We start from the raw sequence: 21,575 nt of genomic DNA on the forward strand, positions 1-21,575 counted from the left end.
TTGAAATGCCAGAAAAATGGCACAAATGCACCCTCTTCACTTTCTTCTCTGTCATTCATCACGTGGACCGGTCACATTCAGATGCTGATTGGCTTGGACCTCTTCCAAATTCCATAAGCAGGCTTTCCCACATATCACACATGACGAGCACGAGATTGCCGACCACCCGCTTCGAACAATCGCAATGCGAAGGCGCGAGTTTTCTTTTTATTGTTTCATCTTTCCATAATGTGTTTCATAACTAAAGCCCATATCAATGGAATCTATTCTGTCGCCTTCACAACTCTTCTAGGGTGAGCTGCACTGCATCATTTGATTAACTAAGATATGTGGAAAAGCCGACTCATCACTGCCAGCCCGTCCATTCGCCAGCTGTCTGAATCCAGTAGTGTGCCACTTCCAGACACAGACTGGCACATCTCTGGTCATTTCTTTTTCTCTTTAGAAATAGTCTCGCCATTCCAACGGCTATGTATGCCCCCTTCACTTACACCTGCGCTGCTTTTTTTTTACAGTGTTTGGTTATTTTGTTTCAGTGTTTATTTGGAAAATTGAAAATCTTTGCCTGTGTACTGTACTGCCAAGTTGATAAAACGGGCAGGACCTCTGTCAAGCTGACGAGCTTTTAGTCCTGTCTCCTTCTCTGTCCAAGAGAAAAAATAAAGACTGAATGAATGAATGAACACTGCGGTGCTTCCCTGCATTGCTACTGTCGGAATTACTGTCAAGAAACAGGGTGGGTCCCGAAGTTCATTCCGCGTTTACGACAATGAAAATGCAGACTGATTTTTGCGAGTGCCATATAGAGCTGCCCACACCTTGTGCCAGAAATGCTAATCGATATTTTTATGAAGTAAAATTACCAATAAATGTCTTTCATACCTCATTTAACAGTTCCATTTGTAAAATTTAAGGAATTTATACCATGTTTTTCCAGAAAATTTTTCCCCGTATTACAAAAAGTTATTACTGAGGTTTTATTGTATTTCACGAGGCCCAACATGCTTCAAATTAATGAGATTCTACCGTAGCATGGCAAATGCTGTGGAATATCACTGATCCAAACTCACTCTATTCAAACTGGAACTCTGGCTTCGTCAATGTGAAGCGTATTCTTTTAAAAAAGGCTCCTATTAATTCAAAACAATTTTCAGTTCCTTTCGAGTTCAAATTATCAAGAGCCAACTGACTGCATTATGACCACCTCAAGTGCTGAAACACGATTGTGTAACTCCCTGCAGCAAATGGAGCTGATGCAGTGAGAACTCATCCAGGATATGCAAGCTGGTTGGCACAGTGATCATGACATGCTTTCATGTTCTCCCTGGCTCAACGAAGTTTCCTTACACTTTCAACATCTGGGACAACAGTGCCTACCTGACAGCACAAAAGTGGAAGATAGTGGCTTTGACAGTACAGTTGAGTGCACTGCCGAAGCCACTAATGACCTGAGCGGACAAGTTTCACGTAAGGAATACTGTCCCTTTACAGAATCCAAATTTGCCAGGAGCCAGCGCTCGTGGTCCCCATGTTCACTTTCCTCCCGTCATTCCTACTACGCAGGAACCCAAACACCTACACCCGGACTGCCGGATGTTTGTCATGCTCAGCACAGGGTGTACGCTTTATTAGTATTTATACTTTCGAAAGTGTGCACAAGTCAATTACTGCCGACTCAGATGCACAACTTGCCGAGTTTGCTTAACCTGCTTTCTCTGCTGCCCTGCTCTCCCTGGCACCACCTGACTGCCTCGCTCTGCCTGCTGTGGTGTAGTAGAGGTAGAAATGACATTACAGTCAAAACCCACTACAACGAACGTCGCGACAGCGAAATTTCTGCCAGAGCAAAGTATTTCAGATTCCCCGTCAGCATACCATACAAGGTAATGCAATAATTTTCCCCCATAACAAACAATTTTCGAAGCGAGGTTCCGCTTCAACGAAATTTTTCCGAGTAAACTGCCAATTTTTTTTTAAGAGCGTTAGCTCTTACTCATCACGTTTGGCGATTTCGTGGGGTCTGCTACCACCCTTAGATCACAGCGCCATCTGTGGCAGCAACTGCTCATCACTTTTCGAGATTTCGTGGTGTTTCACTACCCCCGTGAGATCACAGTGCCATCTGTGTGTGGCAGCAACTAGAAAACAGCACATCTCGCATTGAGACTTGTAGCGCCGTCTACAATACATACATTCATTCTGCTATATATACTACGACAACAAGGGGCACCCATCCATGGACAGCTGTGTACTGAATTTGGTAGGCAAATAAAGCCCTACGGGTTGTGGTATAGAAACAAAACCACAATTAAATAATAGGTAAACATTGTATACAAGCAATTACTAATTGAAGCGTTACCGTACTGCCCCGCAAGCCGAATTTTAGGTCCACCTTGACCCCCCAAATGAAGCAAGTTCCGTTTGGGACGTATCCTGAGGGGGCGCAACCTGGCGGCGCAACGCGACAACGGGTAGACGTGCATCGTAATTTCTCTTATAGATGGCGCTAGGCGTCGATCACTCGCTCCGCTAGGTGGAAAAGTTGGGTTACTTCTCTGAACCGCTCAGGGTTTTCTTCGCTGGCCCCGCTAGATGCGGAAAGATTTTCGTTTTACGCACGGCCAACAAAGCTAACGCTCGTTACTTCAACGTCTTCCAGACGGTGGCGGCCTTTTTTTTTTTGCGCGTCCACATGTGCCCGTATCTCATTAAGTTTCACCAAACACGGCTGCCGAATACAGTTTGCACTTTCAATAGCGCAGCTGATATTCCATGGAGAATCGAAATTAATGTGCAGTCATGTGCGCATAAAGATGCGATGCGGCCCATGACTGCCTGCATTGGTTTTGTCGATGGCCCGGACTCCGTACTTGTGAACCGCGGTCATTGGTACAAGGTGCCTATTTGCTCGCTTCACAGACGAAGCATAACGGAAATGAGTTCTACAGTGTTCATTTCAGTGTGAAGCAATCATGTCAACGGAAATAGGTGAAAATGTTAAACGTTATATAGTAACCAGTGGCTAGTTCCAGAACGCTTTTTCTCTTTGCGGAGCACGTTAGGCGTAGCGACAACAAGCAAGCAGTGTGCACCGACCCGCTGTCGCTGACGCCAGCTAGGCCACCTAGTCTTGCTTTTTTGGCGCAGGCGGGCATCGTGATTGCTTTTTTTCAGAGTGCCAAGAAAATCGTCATGATGCCGATTTCAATACAGCGAAAGACCGAAAACTGACAAATTTTTGTAAAATAATCATTGTGCATGAACTATCCGGTTCAATCTGTCAATTTGTGGCCCAATTTCACAACAACGAATCTTCCACTACAAAATTTTTCGCGGGTCCCGTGAATTTCGTTGAAGTGGGATTCGACTGCATAGTAGTTGGAAATAACTTCTACATCAACGTGCACAGGATTTGAAACAGGTGCAGAAAACAACAGTTTCCTCTGCAAGAAGGCAGGCCCTCTGCTGTGCTATTTATTTTGCTTCACACATTCCTCAGCACATGACCCAATGATTAGGTGTGCATTTACCATGTTCAAAAAGTGTTTCAGGGTTCCTTCAATGTATTTAGCAATAGTCTCAGGGAATAGGCAGTACGAGCAGCATGGCGAAGTTGGAGAAGGCCGCCTGACTGCTGAAGTGCTAACATCAATATTACAAGTGCACGCCAACAGTATTTTAGACACAACTGAAAAGATAGGACGGGACACAGCTCCGCCTGAATGGTATAACACGACAGCGTAATGAGATAATTCCCATATAGGCAGGTCATTCTCTCCTTTGCTTTCATAGATGTCTGGGAGTCCTCATACCCCTCCTGACGCAGTGGTTAAGCAATGCGCCACTGCCCTGCGATGGCAGGTGCTCCCAGCGGTGGGCATTGCGCGGCTGGCCCAGGTTGCTCTCCCCGAATGACCAATCATTAATTTAACTGCCATCTGCCATGATGGGCAGTTTGCTCACTATCCGGTGCGCAGGTTGTGATGACGCCGCAGAGTCACGTGACCTTGCAGCGTCACCACAACCTGCCCACTGGAGGTTACTCTCTGGGGACTACCTGTCAGAGCCACAACCATGATTTTTTGCGCACAATGCTGGCGCCGACAACAGGAGCACCGGATTTTCTGGTGACTGGGGCCTTCAACGCTATTGCATCATAACTTATGATATCAAGGTGCTCCTATGAACAAAAATAAAGAACAAAGCTGCCTTCAAGAGGCCACTGGTTATAAAAATGAACATTCTTGTGTTCTCGACAGAAACAAGAAAGGATTTGGGCGGGTTTGGCCAAAGAGCCTACGGCACAAGGTTTTTTGGTTAACACAAGGCGGTGCCAAAGACCTATTTTCCAATCATCTGACCCCTCAGAAGCTGAGCACCATGCAAAGTGAAAGCTTGTACCCAATGCAAACCGGTGGGTATGCGGTGGTGCTAGGGACTGAACCCCACACCCACCGCAGCCGAGGCAGATGCTCGAACCACTTGGCCACTGCTGAGGTATGGAAAACAATTTCCCAGGGCTCTGCAAGATGATCACTGAAATAAATACAGTTGACTGATTTTTTTTTTTTTTTTTTTACTCTCTAGGGACTGCGAAAATGTCTGAAAAATCACTAACTTATTGTCAATATGCTGGATGAAGGGATCAGCAGTTTATGCATTTTGAAGCTTCTCATGACTAAATCACACCGCTCGTTGTGTACACAGGTGCTCTGTGGGTGTACTGCCTTCGGCATGTCGCCTACAAACACACTGGTTGGGACAAAGTCTAAATGCGAAAGTGAACCCGCTGCTGCGGGAACTGCGCTCCAACCGCAGTATGAAGGGCCAGGAACGAATAAAGCGAAGATAGCGAAATGATAAGAACTGACAAATGGCCGAAGTAAGCACTCCGTTGGTGTTGGCCTCCGCGAAGCCTCTGTGCAGGAAAATACACCTTGGCGCAAATAAATTCACACAGACAAAAGAGACAAGGAGACAACGTAGGTGCATTCTCCTAGTTTCAATATGTTAAACCAACTAGCCCAGCAACATGCCTAACTAGGCTCTGTGTAGGCGTACGCCTACCAAGCGCTTTGCTGCTACCTCCTCCCATATTCCGAACAAAAGACTCAGCAGAGATGAATTTTGTGAACTGTGACAACTGTTACAGATTGAGAAAATCTTGCCTGAAGTCTCTGGCAGATACTCACCTGTGTGGTTGCAGATGTGGGGAAGACGAGGATGTGTGTTGCGGTCGCATCCTGGGGAGTGTTGAGGTCACAGTTCTGGCACGACGAGCTGAACCTATCATCCGGTGTGTGCTGGTCGTGGAAGAGGCGCAACGCACCGTCCGGTTCCAGCGACACCAGGCACGCCGACAGCACGCACGGACCCCCCACCACACCACCCACACCACCGCCCGCAGATGAGGAAGAGGAGGAGGACGACGCAGCACACTGGTGGCACAGTTCGCGCAGACGGCGCGAGTAACGTAGCAGACTTCTCCGGCCAAGAAGGCCTGCCCACTCGCGGAGTTCACCATGACCCACACGGCCCAGCCGGCCCACAACAAGTCGCCATGGCTGGGCAACTGCACCACCGGCACGAGCACCACACGCCGCGACACCCAGCACCCACTCAAGCAGCTTATGAAGGCCCAGTCTACGGACGCAAACCTTTTTTCTCCTTGTCCTGCCGAGCAAAAGAGGAAACAACACATTTAGGCCATGCACGTGTCACTCGCAGGCACATTGTCATTCCATGTTATTTGCTGCTCATTGAACTATTCTATGCACTGAATAAGAGAATATATAAACAGAAAGAAAGCAAACGTAACCTGCATAGGCCGACATTTTTATTTCTGCTTGGCATAAAGGTGACCAATATGTGCATATGATAAACAAGGGCTCCAAAGTGTCAAAATTGCAGTAAAGAACTGATGGAAAAAAAGATAACTTGTGAACGTCTTTAAATTGAGGTTAAATTATAGGTTCTTTAATAATACATTTCAAAATAGAACAAAATAATAAAACATCTCATCACAGCCAGGTCTGACCCTCCAATATTAGGGAACTTCCGTAAAAACACTTCCCTTTTTTAAAGAAAATCATCTCTTCACGCTTCATAATATTAAAATGGCAACATTACTGAATCTGTCCATCAAGTGCTGAAACCTCCCTCAGACATAATTTCCACAGTACAGTAGAATCTCGGTGATACGAATCTCACGGGGTCGCGAAAGAATTCGTATTATCTGAAATTTTGTATCATACAAACAAACAAACAAAATTCATATGCAGAAGCACAGAAAAAACATGCACGCAGATCTGCTTACGGCTGACGGGATTTAGTCACGGCCATGGGGCAATGCTAGTCGCAGTGCGCACCCACGATTAGTGATCGCGACTTCGGCGATGTGAGGGCCGCACACCGCCGCTCACTGCTCGCTGTGCGTACTGCGCGGTTAGCGATAGCGATTTCAGTGATGTGAAGGCTGCGCACCGCCGCTCACTGCTCATGGTGAGTACCGCGCGATTAGCAATCGCGATTTCGGCGATGTGACAGCCGCGCACCGCCGCGCATCGCCGCTCACTGCTCGCAGTGCGTACCGCACGATTAGCGATCGCAATTTCGGCGATGTGCGGGCCGTGCACCGCCACTCACTGCTCGCGGTGCATACTGCGCAATTAGCGATCGTGATTTTGGCCATGTGAGGGCCGCGCTTAGTGCTGGACGGTGTGATCGCGGCTCGCGTGCTCGTATCATCCGATGTGGCACGGGAGAGAGTTCGGAACATCCGGAATACCACACGTTGTGCACAATGCACTCCGGCCGGGGAATTTTACAAATTCGTATCATCGCGAAATTCGTATCAACCGTGTTCGTATCACCGAGATTCTACTGTAACAAGAAAAGATCCTATATCTAAAAGAACTCCAGTGGAGTCTTTTCTCCGCTACAGCTAGCAACAAGTCTTTCGAAGTTTTTTTATCTTGTGGTGCCAAGTGCATTGTTGCTGTCGCTGAAACCAGTGCAGTAACATGCACTCACCGGTTTGGGATTTCAATGTTGATGGAGCAGTTGTCGAGCAGGTCTCCCTTGTCATTGCTGATGCTGGCTAAGAGCCAGCGCTGATCCTCTGTCAGACAGTAGGCACAGAAGAGGATGCCACATTTCTCCCTCCGCTCCCCAAACATCTCGCCCAACTCTGTCTGCTTGTCCTTTTGAGGTGCCAAGACAAACGGCGGGCTCCACAGTTTCACTGGACCAACACCACCCTAACAGGGTAGGGAGAAACACCAAGAAGACTCAGCTTCGTGCAACTTCACCATTTGATAAGCTTGCACAAGGAAAACAAGTGTGTCAGTCAGTAGCCAGTTTTATTAATCATTTTCAAATTGCTGCACACTTAGGTCTCTTCAGACCTATTCTCTTTTTCTATTTATGAATGACCATTTATGAAAGTCTCAAATTAAACAGTAAAAGTGCAGTGTGAATTGAAAAACAAATGCTAGCAGCGAAATATAGGAAATTTCAGATATCTGCCCACCACCAGCAGAAGTGCTTAGATGCAGAGGAATGTCACGCAAGATTTTCACAAATTTTATTGTAAACCTAAGATTACTTGCACACCCTAAGTCAGTATGGTTCAGCAGCACTGTGCACCAAACCGACCGATGCACCAAATTTGCTACGAAGAAGCAAAAATAACAGGATCACTGATGTTAACTTCTTTCTTGTTTGCTGAATTAAATGCACACCATCTACAAATTTCATTTTAAATGAACCTGACCTTTGAATTTTTTTCAGCACTATTTGGTTCCAATTTCATTTCAGCAGAAACTTCGCAACCGCCTTCCCAAGCCTTAAGCCTGCTTTCATACACAGCCAACCAGCAGAAAAGTGCACTTATCACTGCAGAATTTTTTTCTCAGTTCAAAGCTACATTTGTAAAGCTCTAAAATCTACGGCGGCTCATCTCACCGGCCTGCTCTTGAGAAACTCGTCTTGCGCAGCCGCTGGGCCAAATCCAGTGAGGGATTTGACATTCGACTGGTGTGTGATGAGCCGTGCACACTGATAAAAGACGGACAGGGCGTGCGCTCGAAGCTGTTCTTGCCGCCGCACACCCTCCAAGGCATGGCCGCCACCACCCAGGATAGAATCCAGGCTCAAGATCTGTCAGAAAAAGAACACCAACAGTGAGCACAAATGCAAGGCAGGCTCATGATCATAAGTTGTATTACACAAACAAGCACTGCTACTTCGCATCTGTCAAAAAGCACCAACTTTTCCACCTCAAACGGAACTATCCCTGACTGCGTAACAGGGAGGGGGGAGGGAGCAAATCCTATATTTAATAACACGATCATTATCAGATAAAAACTACACTGAGAATCATTGCTAGAAGGCATTTTAAGGTCTAAAAGCAACGTGCCACACACCTGCACATGGGTGTTGCTCTGCAGGGGTTCGGGTAAGCACTCAAGGAGTTGGGAGAAGCACCGATGCAGTCCCAGTGTGGCCAAACGAAGAACGTCAGGATCAGAACAACCCAATGTGAACGGTTCCACCAAATACACAACCAAGGCGGGAGGCTGTTGCTCATCCTCGCCTTCTTCAGTCGCAGACGCTGGGGCACTGCTGCCTGATGACGTGCCTGTTGTGGACCCCGGCGCACTGGAACTGCCAACCAAACTTGTGCCGCCCCCTGAGGTTGTCGTGGTTGGTGCAGCGCCCAAGACGGACTGGTTTGAAGATGGTGTCGAACCGCTCTGGTTTGTCGATGTAATGCCAGTTCCTGAAGCTGTCCCTGCAGCCCCCGATGTCGCAGATGTCTCCTGGGAGTTCTCTGCAGTAAAAGGCATGAAAGTCAACAGACAATCCATTGGCACTGCTGCATTTTGTTGCAAAAATGCCACAACAAAGTTGATGAATTATTTCAAGAAATTACCAGAGTGTTATGTGAAAAAACCTGAGCACTTTAATGAGCTCATTGTTATTTCAGGATTGTTAAATGCCAAAACTGATCTTTGGCAATGAGGTGCACTTCAACAGAGGAATTCAAGTAAACTTTGACCACCTGCAATCCTTTAAAACATACTGATTTGGCATACAGCAGCGAAGATCAAACCTCATAAATTTGTGCTCAGTGGCCAAACACCGCTGCCACTGTGCCTCAGCAGCAGGTGTAAAAGATGAGCTCATACAGACCACCTCATTGTGCTCCTGTTTGTTTGTGTGCACAAGTACTTTTGAAGGCTGCACATATAAAAGCAGAACCAAGGCTGGTTTTTCTTCCTTTCCTTTAACTATCAGGTGCAGCGGGGATGTTCACTGACCTGTGGCATCATGTGGCCGTGGTGTGGCATTTCCTTCCTGTGCTGCCTCGGGTGTAGGTGGCGGCCGTGGAGAAGCAAGGGGTGCCCTGGCTTCAGCACCACACCGGATTGCGTTTGGGGGACCCTCTAGCATGCCCCTGTCTAAGCTTTGTGTGGCTAGGTGAGGGCCTGCCAGGCAAACAACAGTGGGATCAGAGTGGTGCTACCCAATGCACAACCAAAGATCTCAGTCACTTTCAAACTGGCAAGACATGGATATCGCACAAACAGTTTCGGTCAGTTTCTTAAGGTCATTCACTACTTGCTTGGGGCTCTGGGATTGTTACGAATTCAATGTTTGCACAATGATTGCACAATGTCTGCAATTCATAGGTGTGAACAATGTCAGAAAGTTAGAAAGATCACTCACACATGCTCTTACAGTTCATTACGGTGAGCACATAAGTACTTCTATACGTTTGCTTCGATGTTGTAATTGTAATATATACCGTATTTACTCCCGTAATAAACCCACTTTTTTTTTCAGAAAAGTTGACATCAGTTTGGAGGGAGGGTTCATTACGTGGGGAAAAAAAAAGTTTCAACAGATTTTTTTGGAAGGGTGGATATTTCATACCATACCTCCGTCCGACCTTCCACCATCAACAAATGCACGCGCGTGGTCAGACACGTTCCTGCCGCTGGTGCTCAGCATCGTTCACTTTGACCTCCCGCAATTTTGCTGTAGCGGCCGGCCAGCCGGCGTCGAGATAACGCGAACATTCCGAACACCGGCCCTGAAGGTAAGGCGGCCTTTTTACGCGAGGTTAAAAAAAACAAGCAGGATGGTGACGAGTGCATAATGCAAATGACTTAGCTTACAGCATACAATGTCTTGGCGCTCTGCCAAGTGAGCGCGCCACCACCTCCTCCCTCCACCCCTCTGGCAGGAGCTGTCCTCAAAAGATAAACAAGTGGAGTAAATACGGTGTATGTATATATATATACACACACACACACATTGGTGCCGAAGGCGAGAAAGTGGATGTGAAGCAATCTGATCTTGATAGCATGGGCTTTCTGACATGCACTCAAATCTTAGTACAATAATGTTTCTGCATTTTTCCTGCATTAAAATGCAACTACCACAATTGGGATCAACCCTGCACTTTGTGCTCAACAGCTAAATGCTACATCTACTGAGCCACCACAACGGGTGGTTCCCTACAGTGCGCACCCATCAAGATTCGCAAGTACTACAAGGAAGCAGCAAGCGCTGATAAATGCCTGCGAGACCAGGCACCCCGCCTCACCCAGCTGGAGCTTGCATGCACGAGCAAAGAGCCTCAGCCGAGGTCCCAACGGTCCTTCTGCAAGAGGTCCAAGCCAGTCGTCATCCGGAGGTTGCTGGGACTCGGAAGAGGGCAGGGACAGGGTGCAGGACACACGAAGAAGGCCCTCGCGCAGCCCTCCTCGAGAAAGTGGGCAGTGGCGGCCCAAGTTGAGTGCCTGGTAGGTGGCACTCAGGTCTTGGAAAAAAGCTCGCACACCCGAAAGCACCGCTTCACTGTCAGGCACCACCACCACATAGGCAACGTCCCGTGATGGCGAGTAGGGCTCCAGTAGCAACTTGTCCTGAATGGGGACGAGAGGATTTGCTTCAAGACAGAACCAACAGTAACAAGAGAATGAAACTGCCGCAGATGCGACAAAGCCAATGAATGGGTGTTCATAGCAAGGCTTCACCGCAACACAATGAGCTGCTGTCGAGTAGATGTTCATGAGCTGATGCATGCACGCGAGCACCTGCTAGTTAATTACTGTGACCTGTAATATTACTAAGAATGGACACATTGCACAAATACCGAAACACGGGTTGCCTTCTTATGATACCAACTTCAACAATTCCAGTGCACACATGTTATTAAGATAACTAAACGTAGCTCTTGCATCAGAATTGGAAAGAAAAACAAAGAATTATGCGACTCCTTCCATGTTCACAGCCAGTCTCTGTTTAGCCAGCGCACACAACATGCTTCCCCTCTACAGCCTTTAGGTAGTCATAAGATTGTGCTACATTCATACCCTAGTTCTTAATGTAAATGGAGAAGTGCTCTGAAGCAGATGATGTGAGGAAAAAAACTTGTTTTACATGCAAATATGGCACATGCAAAAGAGGAGGGAACGAAATTTTAACTTGCAGTGTGCTTGCCTCATAGCTTTGGATGTAAAGGCCAAGATGCATGACAAAGATTTGTGTGTGTAAAGTTGAGCTGTGTGCTCACCCAGTACTTCAGGGCGAAAGGCGACAAGGCAAGCCAGTCCCGGTCGTAGCCAACCAGCAGGGACGGGATGGGCTGCGGTTCGCACTGGTCTTCGGTGCCCCGTCCAGCCAGCCGATGGAATTGGCGCCAGGTGAGGGGTCCCGCCACACGATATGTCACTTCCCAGAGGCCCTGATTACGCTTCTTGTGCACAGCGTCCTGCAGCAGCGGCTGAAGGCCGCGCAGCAGTCCCATCGACACCAGGCTGCTCGCAGGACACGGGGCTGCACAGGCGCAACCACAAGTACTTGCCTATTGACACAACTGTTTGTCAACGAAGGAAAGCACACCCACACAAAAAAGGCAGTTCTCTTCACCTCAATGTGCACCGGACAAAAAGAAAATCAAGAGCACAACACTTTGCAGCGCATCACAAGGCAAATAGGCGCCTACACGAAATACAATCCAGAAAAAGGACCATGATTCGGCATGACCCAGTAAATGGTCCTATTACTGGAACAGCTAGAAAAATTCATTAAGCAGGGATGCAACCTTTGAAAGCTGAAAAAGTCCCGAAAAAGACGATTTTCGGAAAAGTACATATATCAGCAGTATGTGGCATAAACTACCTTTTCTGTAATTATCAATGCCCAATTCACTGTGAGTGCAAGATAAAAGTGCAAACCTTGGCACGAATGCTTGCAGCACCACCACCAGTCACTTACGTAATGCGGTGAAGACCGTCACCTGCCAACTGAACGGGTACCACTTGGCACTGGCAAGTTCGATATACTCGTTTCATGGCCAACTACGTTCTATATATAAAGTAAAAATTGCATGTGTTTGTTAAAAACATTTGTAACATCTGTGTTTGTTATATTGAGGTTCGACTCTAGTTGGCTTCTACTGGCAGCAATACTCGCTTGTCTTTGTTAGGTTAGAAAAAAAAAAGAACTTTAAGACTCCTTAGAGCCTTGCTAATGTCCATTTTATTCTTAAAAATTTTACTTTAGGTCTCCATGTGGTCTGCAATACTGGTCGTGAATATGCATATGAGGTGCGTGACAGTTCCCATGCGAAGTCTGAAATCTCACACAGTCTAAATTATTGATGTCTAAAAATCACAAGGCTACTGTTCTACAGTTGATTCCCAATATTTCAAACTCAAAGAGGAGTGAAAAGTGAAAATTTGTTAAATTATGCAGAGTAATACATTTGATGTTTACCGCAACCAAAAAAGCCAGTCTGAATAAACTGGATGCTTGATCTAAATGAGTTCGAACAAGCAAGAGTACACTCTATTTGCAAATTGTGCAAAAAATTTCACTGGTCAGTCACGAAATATTTATCGTATTTACTCAAATAATGAATGCACTGTTTTTCCCAAAAAATTTTGAGGTGTGCATTCATACCTGATGTGTTTACATAAGCACAAATTTAGAGGAACAAAATAACTGGCGAGTTTATATTCACATGTGATGTGATGCAGGTAAATACAGTAGTACCTTCATTTCCTCTATTCTTGTTGTGTGGTTAGGCAGTTTTTCTGGACATCTTTTATGACACAGGTCGCCAAAACCGAGATGTTTCTTTAAACCAACTACTTTTTTTTTTTTATCTTGCTCTTCCCGTTTTGAGTCGCCCAGTGTTGCACCAGAAGGCATGAAGACAGGCAGCAGTTCAAGAAGGGGCCACTCACAGTGCAGGTAGGGCCAGTGATGCAGGCAAGAGCTGCGAAGGCTTTCCTCCAGGGGCCGTGACGCAACAGTCTCGAGTGCACCCGAGGCCACCTCACAGCCGTCTAGGGCTTGCAGGAGGGCCAGGGAGCTCGGCGGGGGGCGCAGGCCAGTGGGCGGAGGCAGCTGAGGCTCAGAGCCCAGCTGCAGAGTCTTGTGCAGCACTGAGCACGGCGACAGGGACATGCCCAGGCACTGGTTCTGGACATAGTCCATCAGGCCTTCCTCATCCACCTGCCACGTGAGAGGAGGAGGGAAAGAGTAGGAAGGCAGCTGGAGCCAAATTCTGATCTCTGCTATGGTGCTTGCATGGCAGCACTTCTGGTAAACTGAATCAGTACAAGACATACAAGGCTGTATCTGTAAGCCTTGGACAAGTTAGGAGGATCCTTTGGTGACAGGTGTCTATTTCAAAAGCAAGAAATTGGCAAGCCCTTCACTTCTGAAAATGAATGCCCACTCAAATCTGTGCAGTACAGCTCAGTCACGACTTTTTCAGTAGGCGTAAATATACAAATCTATTTCTTCACGTGAGAGAACTGTCACCAGATGTAATGAGTACAGAAGGGAAGACTACACTAAGGTTGTACCAGCAACTCTAGCTCTGCTGCTACAGAGCTCAGACGCTGAACAAACCTGCAGACAGAGCAACCCAAACGCACTGCGTCCAAAACCACAAGCAACAAAAAAATTGGAACACCAAACAGCCTGCAGAGGCACGCACCTTGGTCAGCGATGGGGCAGCAAGATGTCCACTTGTGGGGCCCCCCATTACTGTCCTGGAAGCTACACCTAGACGTGCCTGCTGCTGCTGCTGCTGCTGCAGTAAGGCTCGTGCATTGGGCCCGGGCTTTGCCTCGTAAGGCAGTCCCGTGATGTCAAGCTCGTCCTGGTAGAAGAGCCCTGCCCGGTGCGACAGGTGCCGGTTCACCACAGCAGAGAAGCCACAGGTGCACTTGTACTGGGCCTCCTCACTCGCCGTGGGAACCAGAGAAGGGGGCAGGTACACCCCAACGTCTGCACCCTGCAAAGATCCAAGGTGAACAGTTGTCTAGAGGACTACACGACTACGCGGGGTCGCCTCACAAGTACTGGCCTCAATCAGCCCGTTTAGTGTGAAAGGATACTAGTTTAAATTATGGGTGTTTCAAAGCGACTCAGGCTATGAGGGACGCCATAGTGAAGGTCTCCAGAAATTTTGACCACCAAGGATTCTTTAACGTGCACTGACATCGCACAGTACACGGGCCTCTAGAATTTCGCCTCCATCGAAATTTGACAGCCGCGGCTGGGATCTAACCCACTTCTTTCGGGTCAGCAGCCGAGCACCATAATCACTGAGCCACCGTGGCGGCCGTGAAAGGATACTATAGCCTGAAATGTTCCAATATAGGAAGGCCACGGGATCACCATTTGTTGCGATAAAAACACACTGCAGAGATTTTCTGGCTTGTTCTAGCATGTCAATTTTGGGCTGCTATGTGAATGTCACAGCATCCCACACACCTCTGATAAGCACGCAATGGCAGGCGTGATAATGGTCAGGGGACTCTGTTGCACTTTATATATGCTCCGTACCAGCCTGCGGCAAAGGCTGTGCTCAGCTGGCTGGACAATGCAGAGCCGAGCCGTGCACTGTTTTGGGTGCTGACTGGTGCTACACTGGTCCTTTTAGAAAGCATCTCACCGTTGCAGTACCAGTGCATTTCCTTCACTTCTGTCCGCGTGGTTCTTCTTTCCTTTGATTATGCATGTGTTATGCAGCATTGGCAGCTAGTGCGGTGGAGGTTCCTCACATCCGACAATACCTTTTGTGAGGGTTCTCCACTGCTACTGCATCACATTGTTATGCAGGCCGCGGAAGAGTTTACCATTTTCGAGCACTTCTGCTTCAACACTCATGACGGCATGCATGCAGCAAAGCACCGACAGAACTATTAAAAAAAAAGTGTCATAACTGCACAGTTTTCATCTCAGATGCAGAAGACATTGGCCCAGATTTTCACCAGATAAGTTTACAGCAATGCAAACAGTTTTTGGCAGTTTCTTGGGTGCCATTCGATAATTAGACCTTATGATGATTTGGATGTTTCTCCCGGGCTTCCGAATATGAATTAACGAGGCTTTCCTGTGAGTACAGCATGCGTTCACTATGCCGATGTCAGCTTTAATCACTGCCCTACAGCAGCACACTTCTTTGCTAACATCACATGAAACCCTGGTTTTCTTTTTTGAACACAGCTGAGCTTTTGCGGCCGCTACCAGATTTGAGTGGCTTCTGCTGGGTGCATATGGTTTACAGGAAGAATGACGTCTAGAAAGCATGGGTCATTGCCTTGATGTTCATGTTGCAGACGCAGAGGGTGCAGCTGGCAAAGTTGTGGTCCCGGAACAGCTCCAGCAGAGAGTCGGACAGGAGCAAGTTGACAAGCAGGGAATCTGCCTCAGGAGTCGGAGGCTCAGGAGGACCTCCCAAACAGGGTCCACGACCCACAGGGAAGCCCCCCATCAGTGCCGGGTAAGGGCCCTGGCCTATTTCATAGCCGATGGCTGCTGCACCAGGGCTGCCCATCATGGCTGCAGGACCAGGGTAGCAGGCCCGCTCTTCCATGCCCGGGTGGTGACTACGGGGATGTAATTCACATGTTAGGGCAGGGCATGAGACAAATGCTAAAGTATGCTCCCTTTATAAGCCTTGTTTCCTCACGCTTTCAGTAGAGGAGAGAAATCCTGCACTTGTAAAAACCCCACCAAATACAAAGAAGGACTGTACAAGGAATGGTATGATGAATCAAATGTTAACTGCACGGTTAGACATCAAGTTAAAAAAAACATATGTTCAGGGGATGGTTGGTGAAGCATATCATGTCAGGAAACTGCACAGTAAGATAAGACGGAGCAGAGGTGACGGCCTACACGCCTTTGTATTGCAGTTTCCCATTATTAGACAACAGGCAAAGCAAAACGGCAGCCATTACAAAACTGCAACAACTCTGCCACAATCCTAGCACAGGCAGTAGCACAGCTGCCATTTCCTCTTCAGCTTCATGCAAGTGCTCTGCTCGGTATCTCTTACTGTCTTCATCACTCGGCAAAGTCAATGCCCCAAGACAGCCTCTCACCTAGGATGACGCTCAAGGAGTCCCGGGTGATGCAATGCTCCGCCACCCATGCGCATGAGGAAGGCAGCCTCCTGGGCAGAGCCGGGGGCTCCGCCCACCAGGTGTGGGGGCGGCACTGGAGGTGGGGCTTGCTGCTGCTGCTGTTGGTGATGCACAGCGGGGTGGTAGTGGGGAAGGGGACGGGGACCCGGTGGTGGCTGTGGAGGGGCGTGGGCTGGCGGCGGATGTTGCTGCCAGCTGGGTTTGTATGAGACCTCAATAGGCGGTAGAGGGGCCAGTGCTGCACTGGGAAGCTGGGCTAGTGGGGCATACCGCTGGGAGCTCACAAATGCCTGCACCTTGGGCACCTTGTACACGTACGACCAGTCCTGGTGGGAAAACAAAAGATGATGCATATTTACCAGTGCCCCAATGCAAACCTCGCCCATGAATAGCTATCCCAGACTTCAGGCGCATTCACCTGAAGGCGGTGAATCTAATACACAGAAGTAGGAGAGTGAACACACTCGATTACGAATCAAACAGCAAGTGCTTCAGTTCAATTCATAAACTGAATTTTCAGTATTCAATACTTTTGGTTGAAATGGTTGTTGGTCTGCACATGTGAAGAAGCCATGCGCTGCTGCATGCGATGCTACCGTAACAAACCCTTCCCACTAGAACACTGAAGACTTAGGGGCACAAAAAAAAAAAACCTGAATTTAATTACTACCCATCCATCTTACCCTGGGCTTACTTACAATGACAGTCCTTATTGCTGCTTAAGGGTCTTGTGCAGGATCATAGCCAAGAACTACAAGCGCAGTCAACCGAGATCTAATATTCAAACCACAAACTGAAAAAAGTTGGCATGTGTGCTAAGCAGGTACAATAAGACTCACAAGGAGTGGAGAGACTGACCTTGGCGCCGTCAAAGCCAGGGCTGGCACAGTTGCCATAGGGGTCCAATGTCCTGTCGCCAGTGTCACCAAGCGGCAGGTCAGTCCCAGCACCAGGGCATGATGGGGACGGAGCAGCATTGTGCTCCAGTGACGGGGGTGTAGGAAACATGCGGATCAGCTCTGCCGTCCCTGCGCATGAAGTGAACTGAGCTTGAGTGACAGAGTTATAAAAAAAAATGACCCTACGCTCTCGTTTCTCTCCTCCTTACCCCCTCCTTTCCATCAAAAATAAATCATTCTTCCTGCACCAGTCTCAGCTACACAAGGAACTTTTTCAACCCCAATAACCTTCAAAGGAAAATGAAAAAGCTGCAGCGTCAAATGTGTCATTACAGCACAAACAATTCAATGATCTTAAGGGGGGACGCGGGTCTTGAAATCGCGAAAAATGGTCAAAAATGGCAATTTTCAAAAATTGCGATTTTGAAGTCTTTAATGTCCCAACTATGCCTCTACAAAATATTTTAGCTGAATTCCAACTCAAAGTATGAAAAAAACGGCAATTTAGAAACGTCGGTGAGCTGAAATTGAACGCCAAGCGCGAAGGTTTGCCCCATTTTCAAGCTGCCGTAGCTCCGCGCGACGCGAACCGATCGGCGCCATCTTGGTCTTGTTTGAAAGCTGGTTTCCCGCTCTCCAATTTGGCGCCTCTCGGCAAGCTGTAGACCCTCGCACAGCGGAGCTATCAGCACCCGTTCGCAAGGGGGAAAGCGTCGCGAGACAGCCGCCGATTGGGTAAAACGGGCGCTCCTCGAGGCGCAGCCCTCTGATTGGCCGTGACGCATGCTTTGCCCCCCGCGGCCGCGTTGTACGGCTCCTTCCCGTCGTCTGCTTTCGCCTGCACGCCCGTCATTTTTCGTGCTCCTCTGTTTCCTAGTAGTTTTCGTTCTGCCGTTTTCCTTATCGTTATTGTAGATATTTTGGTTCTTGAATCGCTTCTTTTAGCCTCGAATTTCGTGCTGTTGCGTGTATTTGCCTGCCTGGTGTCTTTGTTCCGTGTGTCACGATGGCCCGAGACGCGCGCTTGAAATTAAGCACGCGAAAAGCAGTCGGCAAAAAGAGACGCGCATGGAATCAGTAGAGCGCTGCATCGTCGAGAACTGCAGCTTCGGTGATGCCGCAAGCTGCTGTACCCTCGGTGGATGCGGCTGGACTGAGCTCGCCAACAACAGCTTCGCCGGTGGACGCGGCTGAACAAACCCTGTTGACGCCAGCATCCCCGGTGGATGCGGCTGGACAATGCCGATCGCCGTCAACTTCGGTGTTACTGCAAGTCTCTGCAGTGCCGGTGGATGTGCCTGGACTAAGCCCGTGGAAAATATCGACTTTTGATACGCTGCAAGCCGCTTCGAATTCCATGTCGTCTGAAGTGGCCGGCTGACCTAAGCCTAACATCAACTTTGGCGTTTGCGCACGCCGAAACCGAGCTCCTGTGCTCAACCCTTGCTTCGACAAGCACGCGCAGCGCGGACCTTGGCAGCGCGCCAAGCCGCTGCCGCCGCTGATAACATCATTTGTTTTTTTGTATATATTTTGAGGAGAGCTCCTGGGGGGGGGGGGCTCTGCGAACTTGGCAGAGTGCCAAGACGTTGTGCACTCTAAGCTGAAGCTTGAACATTCGCATTAGACACTCCTCACTGTCCTGTTTCTAACCTCCCAAGAAGCAGTTTCTCGCTTCAACCAAGGAATGGCAACAACCAGCAGAGCTGTTGCAGCACAGCTTGGTTACAGGCCTGGGAGCTGCCTCATTGGTAGGAGCCTTGAAAAAGATAAACAGAGGCTGTGCAGGTCTGATAAGGGTCACAACAATGCTGAAAAGGTGAAGAAGAGGATGGCCAAGAAGCACAAGCCTGACAGCACCCAGGACTACTGCCCAGGACTTTTGTGAATGTGTGGCAGATTCAAAGAAAATAGCAAGTGAATTTCTCAGCGTTTTTTTGTCAAGTGCCAATGCAATACAGAGGTTTTCATAATCTTTACATGATCAGATTTCTGTAAATTTGGTGTTATTGTGTTCAGCAATGACTGGGCGGCATGCTAAAGCATTAAATTTTTCCATATGATCAGTAAACAAAAATGGCAGAGTAAGCAAAACTTTGAATGCAATTTTCTCAGCTTTGCTTTTTCGATCAAATGCCTTTGCCTTACGGAACTTTTCATAATGTTTACATCGACTGATTTTATTGAAGTAGGTATCATTTTTTTCAGCAACACCTCAGCTACATCCTAAAGCTTTCCAATTTTCATTAAACCCAATAGACTAGCAATTAGGTCAGATGTAAGCTAATTACTCCCACATTGTTTTTTTTTTCCTACTAAGTTATTCATTCATGACCTATGTGATGACTTTTTAAAAATTTCTTTAGCTTTAGGATGTGCAATGGGCCCTTAAGAATGACAGCATTACTTTAAAACTAGTTTTTTTAATTAAGAAATCACCATAATGGCCCGTAAGAAAAGACCTAAGTGGCATAAATTATTTTCCCATATCTTCATTTCTAGATGAGATATATAAAATCTGAATATATATGTGGGATTAGCACTCAAAGATATATCTGCATGCCAATTTTCAGGAAGATATGTTAAGAAATAAAAAAAAGTTTTCAAGACCCTCATCCCCCCTTAACGAAAAGTGCCTTCAGAATCCATGATGTATACTGCTTGTATGTCTTACAGCAGTGGGAGGAATTCATTCAAAAGTGGAAGAAGGATTTTTCCCTAATTTATGCATTTACTCTTTCACGAAGCACATCCTGTTATTGCTGCTACCATTGACAAGCAGTGTGTCTTTCTTGCATAACACCACCAGCACAGAAAGTTACTTTATGAACTCGAATGCACCCCTTGCATTTGATGCTTATTTTAGAGCATGACAGGTGCGTAATGTGCTGTCACTTCCTCGAGTTCTTTCACGACCCGACAACACTTCGAATCTGTGGACTCGGTCCACTCTGCACAAGATTCGAGATTACTTGCACTGAGCTTGACATCACTGCAAGTCGTGGGGGGAAACAAAAGCCTTCAGGCAGCCAAGCAAAATAACTTACCCAGGATACCGACTGTGGCGCTGTTTTTGGACTTTGTGATGGGTTCGTCTGTGGCACCTGGAGGCTTTGTAGAACTTGGTGTAGAGGGGGCCTGGAACTGACAGAAACCTCACTTGTAGCAAGAAGCTCCACTTAGTTCACTGGTCTGCCCCCACCACCCCCGCCACCCCCCTCCCCACCCAGCATCAAACAGAAGACCAAAGTAAGGAGTACCATGAATGCCCTCACAGCAGAACAGCACAAAGGCAACTCTACCACAGGGTCTACTCATTACAAACATGACAACCATGCAGCATGGTTTTGTTATTAACAGGGTTTACAATAAGTGTATTGAACATAGAATGACACACTCCTATACAGTAGACTACCATGGTGCTCTCTATATGTGTTATGTACGAGTCATCACTGGCCAAGTGTAATTTTGATTCAGGTTGGCCCTTGTTGGGGCACCGCTCATTTCTGCACTGTGACACATGCATGATGATAGTGAATTTTTATGGCGCAAGGGCATCTATGGCCAAAGAGTGCCATGGCACAAGGTATTTTCAAATTCTCAAGGTGGGGTCAAAGACCCATTTCCCAAGCATTTCACCCTGATTAAGTCGAGCACCAGGCCAGGGGAAGCTTGTACCCATTGTATCACCGGTGGGTACCTGGCGGCACTGGGGATCAAACCCCGCACCTCCCGCATGCGAGGCGGATGCACAGTCGACTAGGCCACCGCTGCGGTATAACTGTGACCTTTGCAACAAGGGCGATTCATGCATTGAGATAAAATGGTTAATCAGTACCATAAGTTGTGCACGTCTTTCGAATCAGTCTTTCAGAGGCATTGGGCAACTCACTAGGCTACCAGGATGTTTTGCTCTAAATTGGGTGATGTGACCAAAGGCTCATTTTAACTGCGGGGTAAATGTCAACTAGTCGTGACATTTCCAAGAGAAAATTTTCTAGCATAAACTATCCGAACTGACACTCTGGTTCTATCAAGATGAGGTTCATTAAACGGGCTCCTGTTCTTCAGACTCCACATAATCTAAACAAATTTATAGTCTCCTTCAAGTTCGAATTAGCGAGGGTCGACTGTGATAGTTTTAGAGGATTGAATTTTTTTCCATTTTGCAGATATAATTATAAGACGACTGCCTTGTGCATTACCTTTC

General features: G+C 47.5%; 1 protein-coding gene across 2 annotated transcripts in view; it reads right to left on the minus strand.

Moving 5' to 3' along the window:
• The window catches only part of skd (mediator complex subunit skuld), a 92,639-nt gene that overhangs the window by 17,188 nt on the left and 53,876 nt on the right, over positions 1–21,575 (minus strand). The window contains exons 14-26 of one of the 2 annotated variants that reach the window (XM_077654376.1): positions 20,413–20,503; positions 17,325–17,494; positions 16,425–16,792; positions 15,638–15,926; positions 14,027–14,326; positions 13,266–13,536; positions 11,588–11,850; positions 10,616–10,937; positions 9,324–9,491; positions 8,427–8,833; positions 7,966–8,160; positions 7,033–7,259; positions 5,193–5,673 (exon numbers count right to left, since the gene is read on the minus strand). In XM_077654376.1, the coding sequence (XP_077510502.1) occupies positions 5,193–5,673; positions 7,033–7,259; positions 7,966–8,160; positions 8,427–8,833; positions 9,324–9,491; positions 10,616–10,937; positions 11,588–11,850; positions 13,266–13,536; positions 14,027–14,326; positions 15,638–15,926; positions 16,425–16,792; positions 17,325–17,494; positions 20,413–20,503 (3,552 nt within the window). Of the gene's footprint in view, positions 1–5,192; positions 5,674–7,032; positions 7,260–7,965; positions 8,161–8,426; positions 8,834–9,323; positions 9,492–10,615; positions 10,938–11,587; positions 11,851–13,265; positions 13,537–14,026; positions 14,327–15,637; positions 15,927–16,424; positions 16,793–17,324; positions 17,495–20,412; positions 20,510–21,575 lie in introns of both variants that reach the window. The other variant, XM_077654375.1, reaches the window with a different exon arrangement.

The sequence above is a fragment of the Amblyomma americanum genome, chromosome 2 (genome assembly GCF_052857255.1).
Source record: "Amblyomma americanum isolate KBUSLIRL-KWMA chromosome 2, ASM5285725v1, whole genome shotgun sequence".
Lineage (NCBI taxonomy): Eukaryota > Metazoa > Arthropoda > Arachnida > Ixodida > Ixodidae > Amblyomma > Amblyomma americanum.